The sequence below is a fragment of the Oryx dammah genome, unplaced genomic scaffold (genome assembly GCF_014754425.2).
Source record: "Oryx dammah isolate SB20612 unplaced genomic scaffold, SCBI_Odam_1.1 HiC_scaffold_2, whole genome shotgun sequence".
NCBI classification, from domain to species: Eukaryota; Metazoa; Chordata; class Mammalia; order Artiodactyla; family Bovidae; genus Oryx; species Oryx dammah.
The window spans coordinates 89,165,666-89,181,636 of NW_024070186.1; the positions used below are offsets into that span (position 1 = coordinate 89,165,666).

Consider the following 15,971-nt stretch of genomic DNA (forward strand, 5'->3'; position numbering starts at 1 on the left):
TGTGCACACACGGCTCTCCTGAACCTCCGCCCCGTCTGTAGGACTCTACCAAGTAATAAAAGGGCTCACTCTCTCTGCACTGGCCCTCCACACACTGTCTCAGCAGCCTCACGAGACACAGGATAGAGATCATATCATCAGAAATGACAGCTCTGGGAGATGAAGTGATAAACTGGGGGTGGGTTCCCGGGGCCACAGACAAACAAGATGGGATTACAAAGTAGGATTAGAAGGCTTCTGGCTGGAGCACACTGCGACTACACAAGCCAGTCTTTTTCCCAAAGTTCTGTCCACAGCCCCCAGCTTACTCCATCACAGCCTCAGCCCTGATGGACAAGGCCTCTCCAGACCGAGTGTCCACCCCAGCTCTGGCCCAGACTTTGACTCTCCAGTTCACTTCAGCTCCACTAGACCACTTGTTTCTCTTCTACTCTTAAAAGACATCTTATTCATATACTCCTATGGTAGTTCGTTTTGCAATGCCCTGTGACTGTTAGATTGCTGTCTCCTAATATTTAGGGGGTGACCAGGGCATCTTTTCAAATCATAAATCTTATCAAATTCCCTTGGTCAAAACTTTCCAATGGCTTCCATCACAAGTAGATTGAAATCCAAACTCCCTCCCACAGCCACAAGCCCCACATAATCAGACCTTCCTGCCTCCAACCTCAACTTAGGGAGTGTCCCTCTATCCTCTATACTGCAACCCTGTGACCTCTTTCTGTTTTCCTATCTCAGCAAGCTCATTTCTACCCTCACAGCTCTTAACGAGCTATTGCCTGGAACACGATCTTCCCCCAGGTCTTCGTATGGCTGACCGCTTCACATCATGCAGGCTTTAGCTCACATTTCACTTCTACAGAGAAATTCCCTGACCACCTAACCCCAGGGAGCCTCAACCCATCACATTCACTTCCAACAGCCTGTTTATTTTCTTGACTGTTCTCCAAATAGCTGGAGTAATCTGCTTACTTGAACGCTCCAAACCCCCAACTGGGATGAAGCTCTGTACAGACTGATCTCACTTAGTCTCACTCCCCACCACATCTCTGGTACTGAAGATGGCATCCCACACACACTTTGTGAATGAATGGCTGTGTTGTTCAGATTTAGAGCAGTGCATACAAGGTTGAACTGAATCATTCATGCCTGGCTGAGGAGGGGATGGTCAGGAGAGCATCCGCTTTCTTTTGGGAGCAAAAGCCACACCAGTTACTAGGTTGACTAAACCTCTATTTAGTAAAACCAGCAGCTACGTCATTTACAATGTGCACAGCCTCACCCCCCGCCCCCCAAATTTATACACTTCTGTGCTCCTTACTAGGTCTGGAAAACATCTTTGGAAATCTTCAATATCTCTGGATGTTGTCCTGAAGTTTCCCATTCATTTCCAAGAGTTCTCATGATAGCATTACTGGTTTTCACTACTAGCTGCTATTCTCTCTGCTCCCTGAACAAGATACAAAGGCTAAGCAATAAACTTCTGTAAACAGTTTGGGTTGAGGAAACCAGCCAGACCCCTGGGAGGAGAGCTGTCTGGTTGAGCAAAGGTCTCCCTCGCTGGCAGCGCCTGCCCTGGGGAGCTGAGGATGTGAGCGGTGACTGCCTGGACCCCAGCCTCCAGGACGGCTATGTGGATAGGACAGTGAGAACTCCGGCCTGCTGCATTTTACTGTCCTGACTGCGATTTGATGGGCTATTAAGTTTTACTGCCAAACTTCCTTGTTGGGTTTTTATCAGCTGTGTAAGTACACTTACACCGATTTTCACGACCTGGCAAAGAGGCTGCCCAGCAGCTCCACGACTACACTCTTTTCTGGCTGTAGGAATGCTGGCCTCCTGTCAACCTCAGGCCTTCACATTCCTCTGGATTCCATTAACTTTAGTTACACCTAGGATTTTATTACAGACCAGCAATGGAAACTTTCCTGGCTCTTGTAACCAGAATCTTCCAGGGGACCAGATTATTCTAGAAAGCTCCCTAGTACCTGGCACTTGATAGGAACCTGAATTTTTCTACCCACATTCCTGCTTCCTTGCCTGGACCTTGGCTTGGACAAGCCAGGGAGGTGGGGCTCCTAAAGATGCTAGCAGAAATACTAATGCTTTAACATTGTTACAGCCTCCCCTCCACCAACTCCCCCTCCCTCTGACCCCCAGAGACCTCAGGGCTCTTTCGAGGCTTCCAGCTGTACCTGCACCAAAGCTAACTGTAGACACGCAGACACTCTGGGGCAGACACATCCTGATGAATGGCTCATCTTTCTTGTTTAAAGAGAAAGCATGGGACTTTTTTTTCCCCTTTCTTTACATTATTATAAAATGTAAATAACAAGCTGTAAAATTTTTTCTTCCAGGCTTCTATCCTAAGGAAATAATCTGACACGTGGACAAATATTTATACATGGAAATTGCCCTCTGCAGCGTGATTTATAAGGCGAAATACAGTAAGAAACTCAAACCTCCAACATTATGGGGCTGGTTAGGTAATTCATGGTGCCATTATATAATGGAATATTATGTGACCACAAAAGCATGAACAAATAAGCATTTTTAATAACATTATCTTGTATTATCTTATGTTAAGAAAAATGTAAATGAAAAAGCATGGAAAAAAGAACTTAAAATGAAATCCCTCCCCCCTCCAGCAAAACAAATGAAAAATCCAGATGAATTAAAAAACAAAATGAGAAAAACAAAAATATCACAAAATAGATGCGTGCTAAGTTGCTTCAGTCTTGTCTGAATCTTGGAGACACTATGGACTGTAGCCCGCCAGGCTCCTCTCTCCATGGGATTCTCCAGGGAATACTGGAGTGGGTTGCCATGCCCTCCTCCAGGGGATCTTCCCGACCCAGGGATGGACCCGCATCTTTTGTCTCCTGCACTGGCAGCTGGATTCTTTACCATTAGCGCCACCCAGAAGTCCTAGAACACTACTTTTATATCCTAGGGATGGATATCCCAGAGGTCAAGAGGGAAAAGGCAGATTCTCAGAGGGCTTGGACCTTGCAGGCTGTGGCCTCTAGGACCTGGGTTTTTCCCTGGCCCTACCTTTTTGGCTAATGTGACCACTGGCAAGCTTCTCAACCTTTTGGTGCCTCTCTTTCCTAAGCTGCAAAATGGAGATAATCATGATACCCACTTCACAGGACTTGCTGTGAAGATTACATGAGTTCATATACGGCAAGTGCTTAGAACAATGCTGATCCACACCAAGTGCTCAATAAACATTCTAGCTTGTATGTGACTATAAAAATGTAATCCTGTTGTACAATGAAAAGGCAGCATAGACAAAAGTAAGCAACAGACCAACAGGGAACATCTGGAACACAGAAAATAGACAAAAATGACTAACCCTAAGTATGGAGCTCTAGGTCAAGAAGAAAAAGACAACCCACAGGACAACGGGCAAAGGGAATGAACAGGTGGGTCACAGAAGAAATACGAAAGGCTGATTGCCACATGAAGGGATGCTCACTTCCCTGGAGGCCTGGGAGCTGGGGACAAGTTGTCCCATTGCCCCATCTAGCAGGAATGTAAATGGCTGACAGTATTCAGGGTTGGCGAGGATGCAGGCTCTGTCACGCACTGCTCACCGGGTGTGGTGAGCCCTTCCTGGAGAGAAGTGGGTGGCATCCATCAAGGCTCAAGCACACTTACCACAGGGCCTAGCACCCTCCCTTCCCGGAGTCTAACACATCTCCACATTTAGACGTGTTCCCTAATACATACGTTTATAAAGGTTTACTGCATTGTCTGGACAAATACTGGAGATAGATATCTAGGATGGGATGGTTTAAAGTCCATAGCATACGTAAATTATAAAATATTATTTATTAGTTTAAAAGATTGTGGTAGATTTATATGCTAACATCTTACATTTACACAAAAATATATTCCAGACCTATATACTGATAAGTGAAAAGAATCCAAATCACAGGAAAATGGGTAAGAAACAATCCTCGTTGCTCAGGGAGAAGCACAGGAGGAAAAAGGACAGCCAACGGTCAGCACTGGTCAACCCTGAGAAGGGGGGCCCAGTGGGGAGGGGACTGTCACTGCTTACACTATATTCTATGTATCCCTTGAACTCTGTGCCCCCAATAACAAGAATGTTAACATTGTTCTTAAATTATTTGTGCCCTTAAAAAATAAGAGTGATTGCACAAAGGAGTTTTATAGCAAGATGGTTACACAAATCTACATATATTAGGAAAAAAAGTCAATTTAACTTTATGTTAATTTTTTTTTAAGTTGAAAACAAGGGAAAAAGAAAAAAGAAAAAGTAACTAGAAAGAATGATGACAAAAGAACAAAGTGGCTGCTTCTGAATAATGGGATTATACATAGTTTTTTTCCTTGTTTATATTTCTCCGTACTGTCCCAGGGATCACATATTACTTGGAACAGACATAAATGAAGTAAGAAGCAAAGATTCTGGAGTCTGACAGGGGTCTGATGCTGAATCCAGACAGGCAGCCCAGCTCCTGAAGGCAGACCAGGCCCAGAATCTCTGGCACACACCTGCTACTGGGAGTTATGGCAAAGAAAACCTCTCATCCTGGGCAGCCTGCTGCCAAGAAATGGGGCAGAGCTGTAGGCAAGCTGCCACTGCCCTGGGGAAGGGGCAGCAAGGGTGCTCTGATTCCCCAGCAGCTTCTCCTTAGGCCCCAGGAAGCCCGTGGGAGAGACAGGCTGCCCCTCAGGCCCCCTCCTTGGAGCCCCACTTTGTTCCTTCTGTCTCCCCACGTGAGTGGCAGTCACTGCAGGGGGTGGGGGCATCACAGCAGCATGTCCTTCCCTGCAGGGCTGCAGGCACACGGAGAGGGAGGAGCTGGTAGACACTGCAGCAGCAAAGCAAACGGTGGAGAGAGATGAGTGACAACGGGCAGTGACTTTTCTCATTCAGAATGCAGCAGGAAGAAACACAAGGCACCACGGAGCGCTGGCTGCTGGGGTCCTGCTACCTCGCCCTCTTCAGATACTATTTACTGCTCTGCAGACCAGGGGACTGGGCCTGGGGCTGTGACCTTCCCCCAACCACTCAGAGCCCCGTGTCAAGGGCCATATGGACCGCAGAGGGGACTGGGCTCTGTCCTTGCCCCGCATGGGGCACGACCCCTCTAGGAGCCCACTGCTTGCAACACACTGTTCCTTGGAGGTGGCCCAGGACCTGGACAGTGAGCTCTGGGGGCACACCTGCTTGTGAATCTCAGCACCCCCTGTCCCCTTGTAGTGACTATTCCCTCACTGTGGCCAGGCTGAGTTTATTTGTTCAATGACAACTCAGGCATTGGGAGTGGAAGCTGCAGAAAAATCTGTGTGGGATTTCTCCAGGACTCCAGCTGGGAGGGAGATGGAGGAAAAGGCTGAGATGGGAATTGCATGGCAGGAAAGCTGGAAAAGAGGGTAACGAAGCAGGGGGTCCACGGAGGTGTTTGATAATACCAGGCGCCTCTCCTGCCAAGAACCCAGGAGTGCAGTTCTACAGGGACTTGATGAAGGTTCCAGGCAAGTGGGACTCTGACAGAAACTAACACTGAGCACTTCCTCTGTACAGAAATAACACGGCAAAGAGGGACCATGGCTCTTCCTGGAAATCTGTACCAGGATCAAGGTTAATCTTCTTCTCTGTACTTTCCTAAGTTATCCCTTTATAAAACATATACGCACTCCCTTTTTAATTAGCAGAAAATCATAAAGATAAATTCAGCTTTATAATTTGACTTCCAGTATTTCAGTCTGTGGGGATCTTTTAAAATCTTCATGCAGTTGCTCAGTATTTTAACTAGCTTTCCTTTCTCTAATTCTAACCCTCGTAGATTTGAAAGTTTGCCTTTTTTTTTTTTAATGATAATTTCAACAAAACTGCTGATTAAAAAACAAGTAGCACCTTCTAGACAGAACCAGGCCAGATTCACAGTCACATAGCACCAAGGGGAGGTGTTCCCCTCGGGGTGGCCCCACCCTGCCCAGTTCTCCCAGTTGCACTTGGGAAAATAGCAACTCACCTTTGATAAAAGAAAGACACACTAATCCATCAACCTGGCAATCCTATACCAAGAAACAAACCAAGCTTATATGACAATCCTGAGTAGAATCCACGGTCTTCTATGTTGATAGATCCCAACTAGTGTTCCTAGGTCTCCAAAATGGTCTGTTTCTTAACCACTCCCTATATGGTCTGGGATTGGCAACTGTAACACTATGATTTCCAGAACTCATGTTTTGTTTAATATTTGCTTGGGAACCCTGAGCCAGCAGTGCAATCTCTGGCCTCCTGACATTTGTCCTTTTCTCTAGGTCCCTCGAATATCACAGAAGTGGTCTCCTGATCAGGGTGGGTTCTCGGGAGCACTCCAGTAGAAGATACACACAGCTAGGCAGCTAGAGGACCCTGCAGTCTGTTAACCTCCTGGGCTCAGATTCCTCTAGAAACTGTGCGCATTCCATCCCTTCTAAAGCCCAGGCACCTAGACAGAGAAGGAGGACTCTGTACATAGATTATTTAATGTGGAGCCACACCCATCAGATGGGAGTTTAAACGGGTAGTTCCTCAGGGAGCTTCACCTTGGATTTCTGCCCTGGTCACTCTGATAGTCCAGCAGAAACACATACACACACACACACACACACACACACGCGTTTGCAGGAGACAGGCAAACACCTTGTACACACACACACACACGTTCGCAGGAGACAGGCAAACACCTTGTACACACACACACACGTGTTCGCAGGAGACAGGCAAACACCTTGTACACACACACACACACACACACACACACGCGTTCGCAGGAGACAGGCAAACACCTTGTTAGAGAATGTAGGGTCTGTGATCTGCAGACACCTAACAAGCGAAACTCCAATTCTTTGGCCATCTGATGTGAAGAGGTGACTCATTTGAAAAGATCTGACGCTAGGAAAGATTGAAGGCAGAAGAAGAAGGGGACGACAGAGGATGAGATGGTTGGATGGCATCACTGACTCAATGGACATGGGTTTGAATAAACTCCAGGAATTAGTGATGGACAGGGAGACCTGGGGTGCTGCAGTCCATGGGGTTGCAAAGAGTCGGACACGACTGAGCGACTGAACTGAACAAGCAAAATCTCAGCTCTATTCATTTGTTAAGTCTGAAGCTGGAACAGCCTCAACAGGGCTGGTATTCATAATACTCATTCACAATGACTAATGGGGAAACAAAAGGCTGCCATCTGGTTTCTAGTTCTCATTTTCTAATTTAGCTCTCAACAACCTCATTTGTTCGTTTTCTCATTCATTAAGCCCTTACTCTATGCCCACAGATGACTTAGATGGGGAAGTGATGATCACTCTGGTTCAGGGAGCCAGGTGGGTGCATTGCAAGGGGAGAGGGCAGGGAAGAACTCAACAACCGGGCTCCGGGGCCCAGACCCTGCCAGCATCTGCTACTACAATGAATTCCTTACAACCAAAGAGTACAAGAAAGAATACAGACAAAAATTTTCCCAGTTTGCAACCAGAGTTCTATTTTTTTTTTAAAGGGCTTAATAAACAATTGGGTTTCCCTAGTGGCCCAGCAGTAAAGAATCCGCCTGCCAGTGCAGGAGATGTGGGTTCAGTCCCTGGGTTGGGAAGATGCCCTGGAGGAGGAAATGGCAACCCACTCCAGTATTCTTGCCTGAAAAATTCCATGGATAGAGGAAACCTGGTGGGCTGCAGTCCAGGGCGTTGCAAAGAGTCGGACATGATTTATGGACTAAACAACAACTAATAAACAATTACTAAACAATTCCAATCTATCAGGTACATGTTGTTAGGATTCATCAAAGGAGACACATACTCTTCATGCTGTGATGCATAAGACACTGTTCAAACCACTCTGTAATGTTCCAGGAGCCAGAGGGCTCTCTCTGGCACAGAGTAGAAGCACCGACACGCAGGGTGAAGTTCCCAGGAAGGAACTGAAAACAGTGAGCCCGGCTTCTGCCTCTACTACTGGGGCAGGAACTGGGGCAGGGTGGGTTCAGATCTGGATGCAGCCTGACTTCCCGTAAGACTTGCTTTCAATAGCAAATCTGAGACTGGCCAGGAGAGTGTATCTCAGCAGGGAGAGGGCTGCCATGCTACCTGGTGGATGTTCATTCATCAGGGTTCCTCCAGCCACAGGGACTGAGCCTTGGCAGGGCTGGGGTGACATGCTCCTAGGGCCTTCTCTGTCACTGCCCTTAATCAGAAGACCTTTGAAATTGGGTTTTTTTAAGGGTTTTGGGGGGGTCATTTTTCAGGAGAAAGGCCAATAATTTTCCTTTGGATTCTCTTCAGAATTTGGCACTTATAAAACGGACTTGGGGAAATCCCCAGGAGTGGTCTACTTATGAACAATTGCTAATTAACCAAACCCCTGTGATACTGCAGGGAAGCTGAATGTGGGAAGGCCAGGGCTCAGCGGTATAGGACTCAAAGAGCAGTGAGTGCCATTTCTCCACACAACTGTCCACTGGTCTGTAAAGTGGAGTTAATCGTATTTGCTTTGCAGCACTGTGGGTGAGACAGGAGATGGCCCTGTGGGCAGCCACTTTGTCACCACAGAGCAAATCACAATCAACAGCAGAAAGATCTCTATGACTAAGACAATTAATAAAGTAATCTCTCACTAAAGATGCCTCTGTGGACTGGCAATTTTGACACTGATCTGTGAAGAAGTTATTTTTGCTTCTTCTTCTCTTTCACAATCCCTTACCCACCATCACTGGGCCAAAGAGCTGGCAACAAGCTATAAGAGAAGAGCACCCCACACCTGTACCCTGTCCCAGGGTGCTGGGGACCCAGCTTCATCACCCGTTAGGATGAGCCCGCTTTTCCCAGAAGCTGCTTCCAGGAACTCTGTGGCCAGGGATTGCCATCCCTTGTTCACCATTCCAGGAGCAGCCTTCTCCCTCTTAGAAAAGAATTACAATCCATTTCTATCCTTCATGGGAATGGGAAGGACACTGGCCTAGAAAAATCCTGAGCTACAGGCTGTCGGTCAATATTGCAAACACTTTACAGGATTCACGTTTTTCTTCCCTTGATCCACGACGGCCACCGCAGGCTGTGACAGATATACCAGGTGCAACAGAAAGAAGGGGTTCTAGGTGCCGTGGGGACTGAGGCTCCAGCCCTGGCTTCATTGTGCCCTTTCAACTACTGGACAAGAGAGCAGGCTCTCTCAGGGCCTCAGTGTCCCCACCTGCAAGCTAAGGGATGACTGCTGCTCTAGGTAAACAGCTAAAGGCTCAGAGAGGTGTCCACTCTGAGCCGAGGGAGAGAGGCTGTGGCGGGGAGGAGCAAGGTTCCACTCACATGGGGCGTGGAACATGACGAGCACAGAGGAGTGTTCCTTCACAAACTGGTCAAAGTCTTCATCGCTCAGGTGATAAACGGAGCCGCCCTCATCTGCCCAGGGAGTCTCGGGGACCTGGGGCTGTGGCGGCTGCGGACTGGAAGACCAAAAACAGGCAGAGCTCAGAGCACACTCCGGGGCCAGTGAAGCCCTCACCCCCACTGGCTCACACAGCCTGCTTCAGGGGCTCCCCGCGACCCCCCGGGGGGAGTGGGGGGTGGGGGACTCCTCGGCCCTGCCCACCTCCATCATCCCCTCAAGAGCCCAGAGGTGCTCAGCTGATATCCTCTGGCAAACAGTGGCTTCCAGCTCTGGCTCTCTAGGCAGGTCAGGAAACCTCACTTCCTCCCTGTGATCAGGGTGGGGTGGGGGGATTCATTAGCATCTCAAACTTCAGCCAACTGGCAAGAATATAAACTATGGCAAAAAAGAGTGACCTCTGACAAAGCTAACTGTTGTGCTGAGTGGTGCCCACAGGGTGAGGGGTGAGAAGTAGAGGGAATAAGAGGGGAGGGGTGGTGGGTGAGGAGGAGAGAGAGAGGCCAGGTGTCTTGAGAAAGACCAAATATGAGGGAAGGACTGGGGGTGGAGAGGGGACTAACTAACCAGTGTTAGTGAACCAGAGGTGTTCACTAACCAGTGTGGGAGGAAGGTTGTAATAAGAAAGAGTGGGGCCCAGGGGAACAATGCTGGGGGCTCCCTAACTATGAGAACACACACTACAGTGGGAACCCTTCCTCAAGACCAGGAACAAAGTTCCCTAGTTCTCCAGAGGTGGAATACTCAAGCAGGAAAGGGCCAGGCTCAGAGGTCAGGTCAAATCCCTGTTGCCACCATGAGCTGCAAAACCTCAGGCTGTGGCCCACCTCCCTGGAGCCTGCCCCCCCTGGGACAACTGTGTGCTGACATTTACATCACCAGCTGTTACAGTGGGGAAGGCTCACAGCTGCCCTCTCTTGCTTCAAAGCCAAGGGTAAATCTGCCAGTGACACCAACTCCCTGATGCTTTATGAACACCTTTGCCAGAGCCACCTTAATCGTTACTTTGAAAAAATACCCTTTAAGGTGACAAATGTGAAAAGACAACCATTGCTTCCTGCCTTTGAGAGCCTACAGTAAAAAAGAAAAAGTGCAAAGTTCCAGCGGTCAGGGCTGACAAGTCATAAGAGCAATGTGGCCCAAACAGTGGAAGCTGCTGTCCTCCCGTGTGGCTGACATGGTGGAACCTGCCACCCCAACCCCATGGCACAGCCTGGGTCTGACAGCACCTTCAGAAACCCTCTCTGGTGCTCTTGACTAAGCCCCACTGGTGGTCTCAGCAATGGGAAGTAGCCGGGACAGGGTCAAACCACTCTGAGCCCACGTACATCTGACGTTAGATGGGGCTGATGGCAAAATCAAGCTTTAGAATGAGTCATCACCAGCCATTCAGCATTCCCAACACCAGGAAACCTAGGCTCCCATACACAGACTCAAGATACCAATTCCTGAAAGCATCACCAATTCCACTTCAGGGAATTTATCTTTTCAATATACCTGGACATGGTCAGAATTATACATATTCCAAGGTATTTATTAGAGATGATTTGTTATAGCAAAGACTGGAAGAACTCAGTACCCACTGGTATACGAACTGCTTAGGTAAATTCCAGTCCATCAGGACCCCAGAGGGCTGAGTATGGTACAGGAGGACAAGGAAGCTTCCTACACTCTGATGTAGACAGCAGGGTCAGACACAACAGGCCATAATATGCTAACTTTTGCATAAAATAGAGAGAGATAAAAAATACTTATTCATATTTGCATGCATCTGCATAAGGAAACTAATTAAAGTTGCTACCTCCAGGGGGTGGGAGGGAAAATAGAATGGAGGAAACAGGTAAAAGGAAGATGTCAATGCATAATTTTTAAGTATCTTTTAAAATATTTAAATTATGTGAATGGAATCTATTATAAAATTAAAATAATTTTTAAAAATCCAGCAAGAGTACACACATAGAATGGAGAAGCCATGCCTTAGTGGCAGCGCAAGTAAATGAAGGTAACTGTATTTCTAGTTAAACCTGGAGGAGGACACACTCCAAAGCCACTAAAATAACATCACAAGAGCTAAAAAAGAAAAAGGTAATGAACTCACAGGAGCAAAAGCAAAGAGAGAAAAAGAGGTCAGTGCAAATTTAGAAGCTAGAAAACTGACTTGGCAAAAAGATTTTTGCTTTTGTTAGAAGACAGAAACCAGAGGTGCTGGGTGCTCAGAGAGGGCAGGGACCCAAGAACTACCCCAATATGCAAAGGCTCCAGAGGACCAGAGGCTCCTCTTGAAGTGGGGCTGGGGCGCAGTGCTGGAAATGGGAGATCTTGGGATCTCCAGCAGCCAGGTGGCTGCCCCTCTCCCACCCAGTGGACAGTAGGAAGTTTGCTTTCTGGAGGGGCCTGCAGACCTAGGCACAGCGGTAAGAGGGCACAATGACTGAATCGTGCCCTTTATTGTGTCTCCCCTTAAAGACAGGGGCTCCCTCTAGATCATCTCTCTACTTCCTGCGCCTCCCACAAAGCAGGTACCCAATAAACACTCTTTGGATCAATGAGGGAATGAGAGAAGAATGGTTGAAGGAACTGGAGGTGTCTAACCAGGAGAAAGAAGAGACAAGGGGAACATAATAGTTTTCTTCAAACATTTCACACGTTAGTGGGAAGATAAAGTAAGATTGATTTTCTACAGCTCCATAAAAGAGAACCAACACAAGATGGAAGCTCCAGAGAAAGAAACTTCAGCTCAACAGAACTAAGAACCTCCTATCTATGCAGATAAGAGAGAAAGAGCCAGACTAGGAGTCAGAATACCTGGCTCTGAGTCGTTTCCTCCACCTTTCAGCTCTAGGGGCTGAGGCAACCAGTCCGACTTAAAACATCTATCAACAGACGTGCAGGCCCTTCTTGATCTGCCCTGCAGGTACATCTAGACAGACAATGGCCTTGAGATACTTTGTAAATGTATAAAGTACTACCCAGGTAACCCTAGACATTACTCATAACCTAAATCATGAGAATCACTCAACATGAGTGGGCCCTCAAAATGAGTCGATGTAACCGCAAAGGGTTAATTTTAAATTTACACAGGATCTGCTTCAGTGACTTTAACCCTTTTTAGTTATTATAAATGTACATAATGGCCTGCCTCCTGTGAAGGACTGTAAGGAAGTGAAACTAACACATTCCCCTCCCTGCCTGAGGCTTGCCACTCTAGGGGACATTTGCAAGGATTGAACAGTCTTATTACTTTATTTCCTCTCCTCCCCCTCATCTCTGATCCATAAAAGAACCTGGCAACCAGGCCCTGACAAGATGGTTATTTTGAAGCGCTAGTCTGCCATCTTCTTGGTCAGTTAGCTCCCAGATTAAAGTTTCCTCCTCGCCTCAACACCTTATCTCTCGGAATCACTGGCCTGTCATGAGGCAAGCAGAGCGAGCTTGGACTCAGTAACACCGAGGCCCTGTTCTCTAAAGTGTTCAAGCATGATCAGTAACTCCACCTGTCCCAGAGATAAAGCAACACTGAAAGGGAACTGCTGGGGGCAGGTTCACTGACATTCACATTCCCTTACCATCCTGTGACCCTAACTCCCAGACTCTCCAGGACTGCGAAATGCACACAGAGCAGGTCCTTGCCTGAGGGAGGTGCACATGCCAGAGACGAGAAGAGGCAACTTAAAGCATGACAAGTCAAGAACACTTTGTGTTTGTTTCCAATCCACTTCTGCTTCGTATAAAAATACACAGGCAGAGCTGGGTAGCCAGGTCAACACTGATTGCCACTTGTGAACACTCTGCCTGCCAAGCCAAACTCAGCGGCATGAAATCTGCAGAGAGCGGAATGAGAAATGCAGCTGCTGGGAGCACAGAGGGCACAACCACCAGGATCACCGCTACCACCCCAGAGCCCCCGGCCGCTCTGACACAGGGATGCCCTGCCCTGCCCACTCGCCAGAGTCACGTGTCACAGGGCAGGATTTGGCCCTTCTCTCCTGGGCTTCTGAGAGTCATCTGGAGAACTAGGAAGGCTGGACCATCCTCCTCATCCTTCTGCATTTAGCTGCCATAAGCCATGAGGAGCCAACAGAGAGGCCCAGGGAAGAAGTGCAGGGCAGCAGGAAAGGTGGGATCGCTTCAACCCACAAACCAGGATGTGGGGGAAACCTGGTAAAGACTTAAAACACCTGATACCAGGGAAAAACACACACAGAGCGGGCTATCTGTTGGGGGGAATCTGTAAGGAAATGTCAAATGCCACAATACGTTATTCTTGGGTAGGAGGGTAAGGGGGCCACTTTCCCCTTTAACTAAATATTTGAGTTTTCCAGTAATAATATACTTCACTGAATAACCTTACAATCAGAAAAGACTTTGAAAAAAACAATTAGCTACCTGGAAGCACAATGGCACTCCTAGATCTTGTTGGGGCATGAGATGAGGCAGTCCATGAGGGATCCTTCAGGAAGCGTCTCTCTGCCCCCACCATGCTGGGAGAGTGGGCTATGGTCCTGCGTTTGGAGGAGCTGCTGCCCAGGGGTACCCAGAGGCTGCCTTCCCTTCCCCAGAGTTACCCCATCAACCTCAGCATGGAGACTGCACACCCAGGGTGAACCAAAAGCTGCTAACAAGGTCTCCTTTCCATGAGGGGCGAGGCGAGGAGAGGTGGGAAGTGGGGAGGTGCCAGCCCAGGACAAGGTGGAGGAACCACGCTGGGGCTGTGTGTGGGGTGGGGACAGAGTGGTGGGTTCCCAAGGGGAGAAAATAACCTGTCTCAGAGCCCCCACTGACATGCTCCCCTGGTCTAGGAAAGCAAGCAGTTCTGAACACTTTCTGAAAAAATAAATAATAAACCTCATGCATTTTGAAACCAGAAAAGTGAGTGCATTTTGAAACAAGAAAAGGTTAGAGAAGGGGGAGGGAAGCAGACAGATTTTATGCTCTGGTGACAAATGAGATTGCCATTTGTTGAAACCTTCTCCCAAAGCAGAGCGAGATATGTCTGGCTGGAGGAGAGGACATGCTTATTATCAAATGAAAAGGAAAACAGGGGTGTGAAAGCCCAGGTTAAGGCAATGAGTACAGAATAATGGGGAGCTGCCTTCCTGGGCATGGGCTGGAACTGAAGTAAGAGATGGAGACAGAGATGTGAAAATGCTTCTAAGAAATAAAAGACAACAGGCAAACATGGTTTGGCTGTGGTATTTTATCTCCTGGGCCCCTGGGAACCCATGGAACAGAAGATTGAGAGTTTCAGCCTTCAGAATCAAACAGTTTGTTTCCTGTGGATTCTGGCGTGTTTTTTTTTTTTTGTACAAAATGTATCCTCCTTTCTCATTCTGAAAACACACATTTTCAACCTCCATGTCTTTGGATAACTAATTCTTTAACCCTGTGCCCATGCAGTAATAATGCCAATAAATATCCACCATGCTGGCACCTGGGTAAAAAGGGGAGGGGCTCCAGCCAGAACTCAGGGGAGCTGCTGCCCAGGGCCAAGCCTGGTCCTGCCCCTGTCAGCTGCAGGAGCTTGGACGAGCCACTCCATCACTCTGCTTAGTTACCTCATTCATGAAATCATGAAATAAGGATAATAGTATCTGTTCTGAGGATTCCATAAGAATCCACATAAAGTGCTTAGAACAAAGTCAGGCACAAAGTGGAGCCCCCTAAATACTGCTATTATTCCAAGGACTGTGCACAAATAGCTACACGTGGGCGATGACTGGCAGAGCCCAGAGTAGGTGAGTGCTTGGGGCGGATCAGGGTGGTCAGAACTCCAGCCATGAAGAAGGGGGGTGGGGGAGACAGACTCCCCATCCAACACACTGGTCAGGGTCCAAGTATCACACAAAAGTCACACGGCCTAGCATGGGGGGGGGGGGGGCGGGGCGGGGGGGGTTTGGGTTGTAAGGATCTAATCACATTACAAACAGGATGACAGGGTGCTACGAAGCAGCTCTGCAGGGATGCATGGTGAACCGCAAAGCAGTCTGCAAATCTAAGGCATTAGGACACTTCTTAGCTTCACAGCACCTAATACAAAGTGTTATGTTTAAAATAAGCATTCGACTGACAACTCTATTTTCAGAGAGACCTGCAGCAGAACCTCTCTCAAACCTGCCATCCTGGGTGAGAAATGCTTCTATCCATCAGGTAGACAGTAAGGGGGGTAAAAGAAAACCTATCTGAAATGTAGTCATCACAGCAAGTCACATGAAATTCTCCCAACTTTCACATCCTGCACTCACACAGATGCCTCACCTCGATGCCGCCCACAATCAGCTGTGTGGGCAGCAAGAAATGGTCCTTTCCTTCCTCATTCACTCTCCAACCGCCAGGCAGAGCCCTGTGACCAGGGAGATACTGGGGCCAGGCAGATACCCCTCCCACTGGGTAACCCCACCAAGGCAAATGCCAACTTACTTCTGCAGCCACTCCACAATGTCCTCAGCTGTGGACCCATAGCTGTCATACTGGAACAGAAACCGTCCTTTCCTGTGAAATGTGGGAAGAAACCACAGGCTCAGCCACGGGGCAGACGCCAAGGTGGGGGGAGCAGCGTCCACAG

At 48.1% G+C, this 15,971-nt stretch overlaps 1 protein-coding gene across 1 annotated transcript in view; it reads right to left on the reverse strand.

Annotated features, from left to right (window-relative positions):
• PDIA5 (protein disulfide isomerase family A member 5) overlaps positions 1 to 15,971 on the reverse strand; it is a 92,248-nt gene that overhangs the window by 24,132 nt on the left and 52,145 nt on the right. Inside the window, exons 10-11 of the mRNA XM_040250410.1 lie at positions 15,827 to 15,898; positions 9,331 to 9,467 (exon numbers count right to left, since the gene is read on the reverse strand). Of these exons, the coding sequence (XP_040106344.1) occupies positions 9,331 to 9,467; positions 15,827 to 15,898 (209 nt within the window). The remainder of the gene's footprint in view (positions 1 to 9,330; positions 9,468 to 15,826; positions 15,899 to 15,971) is intronic.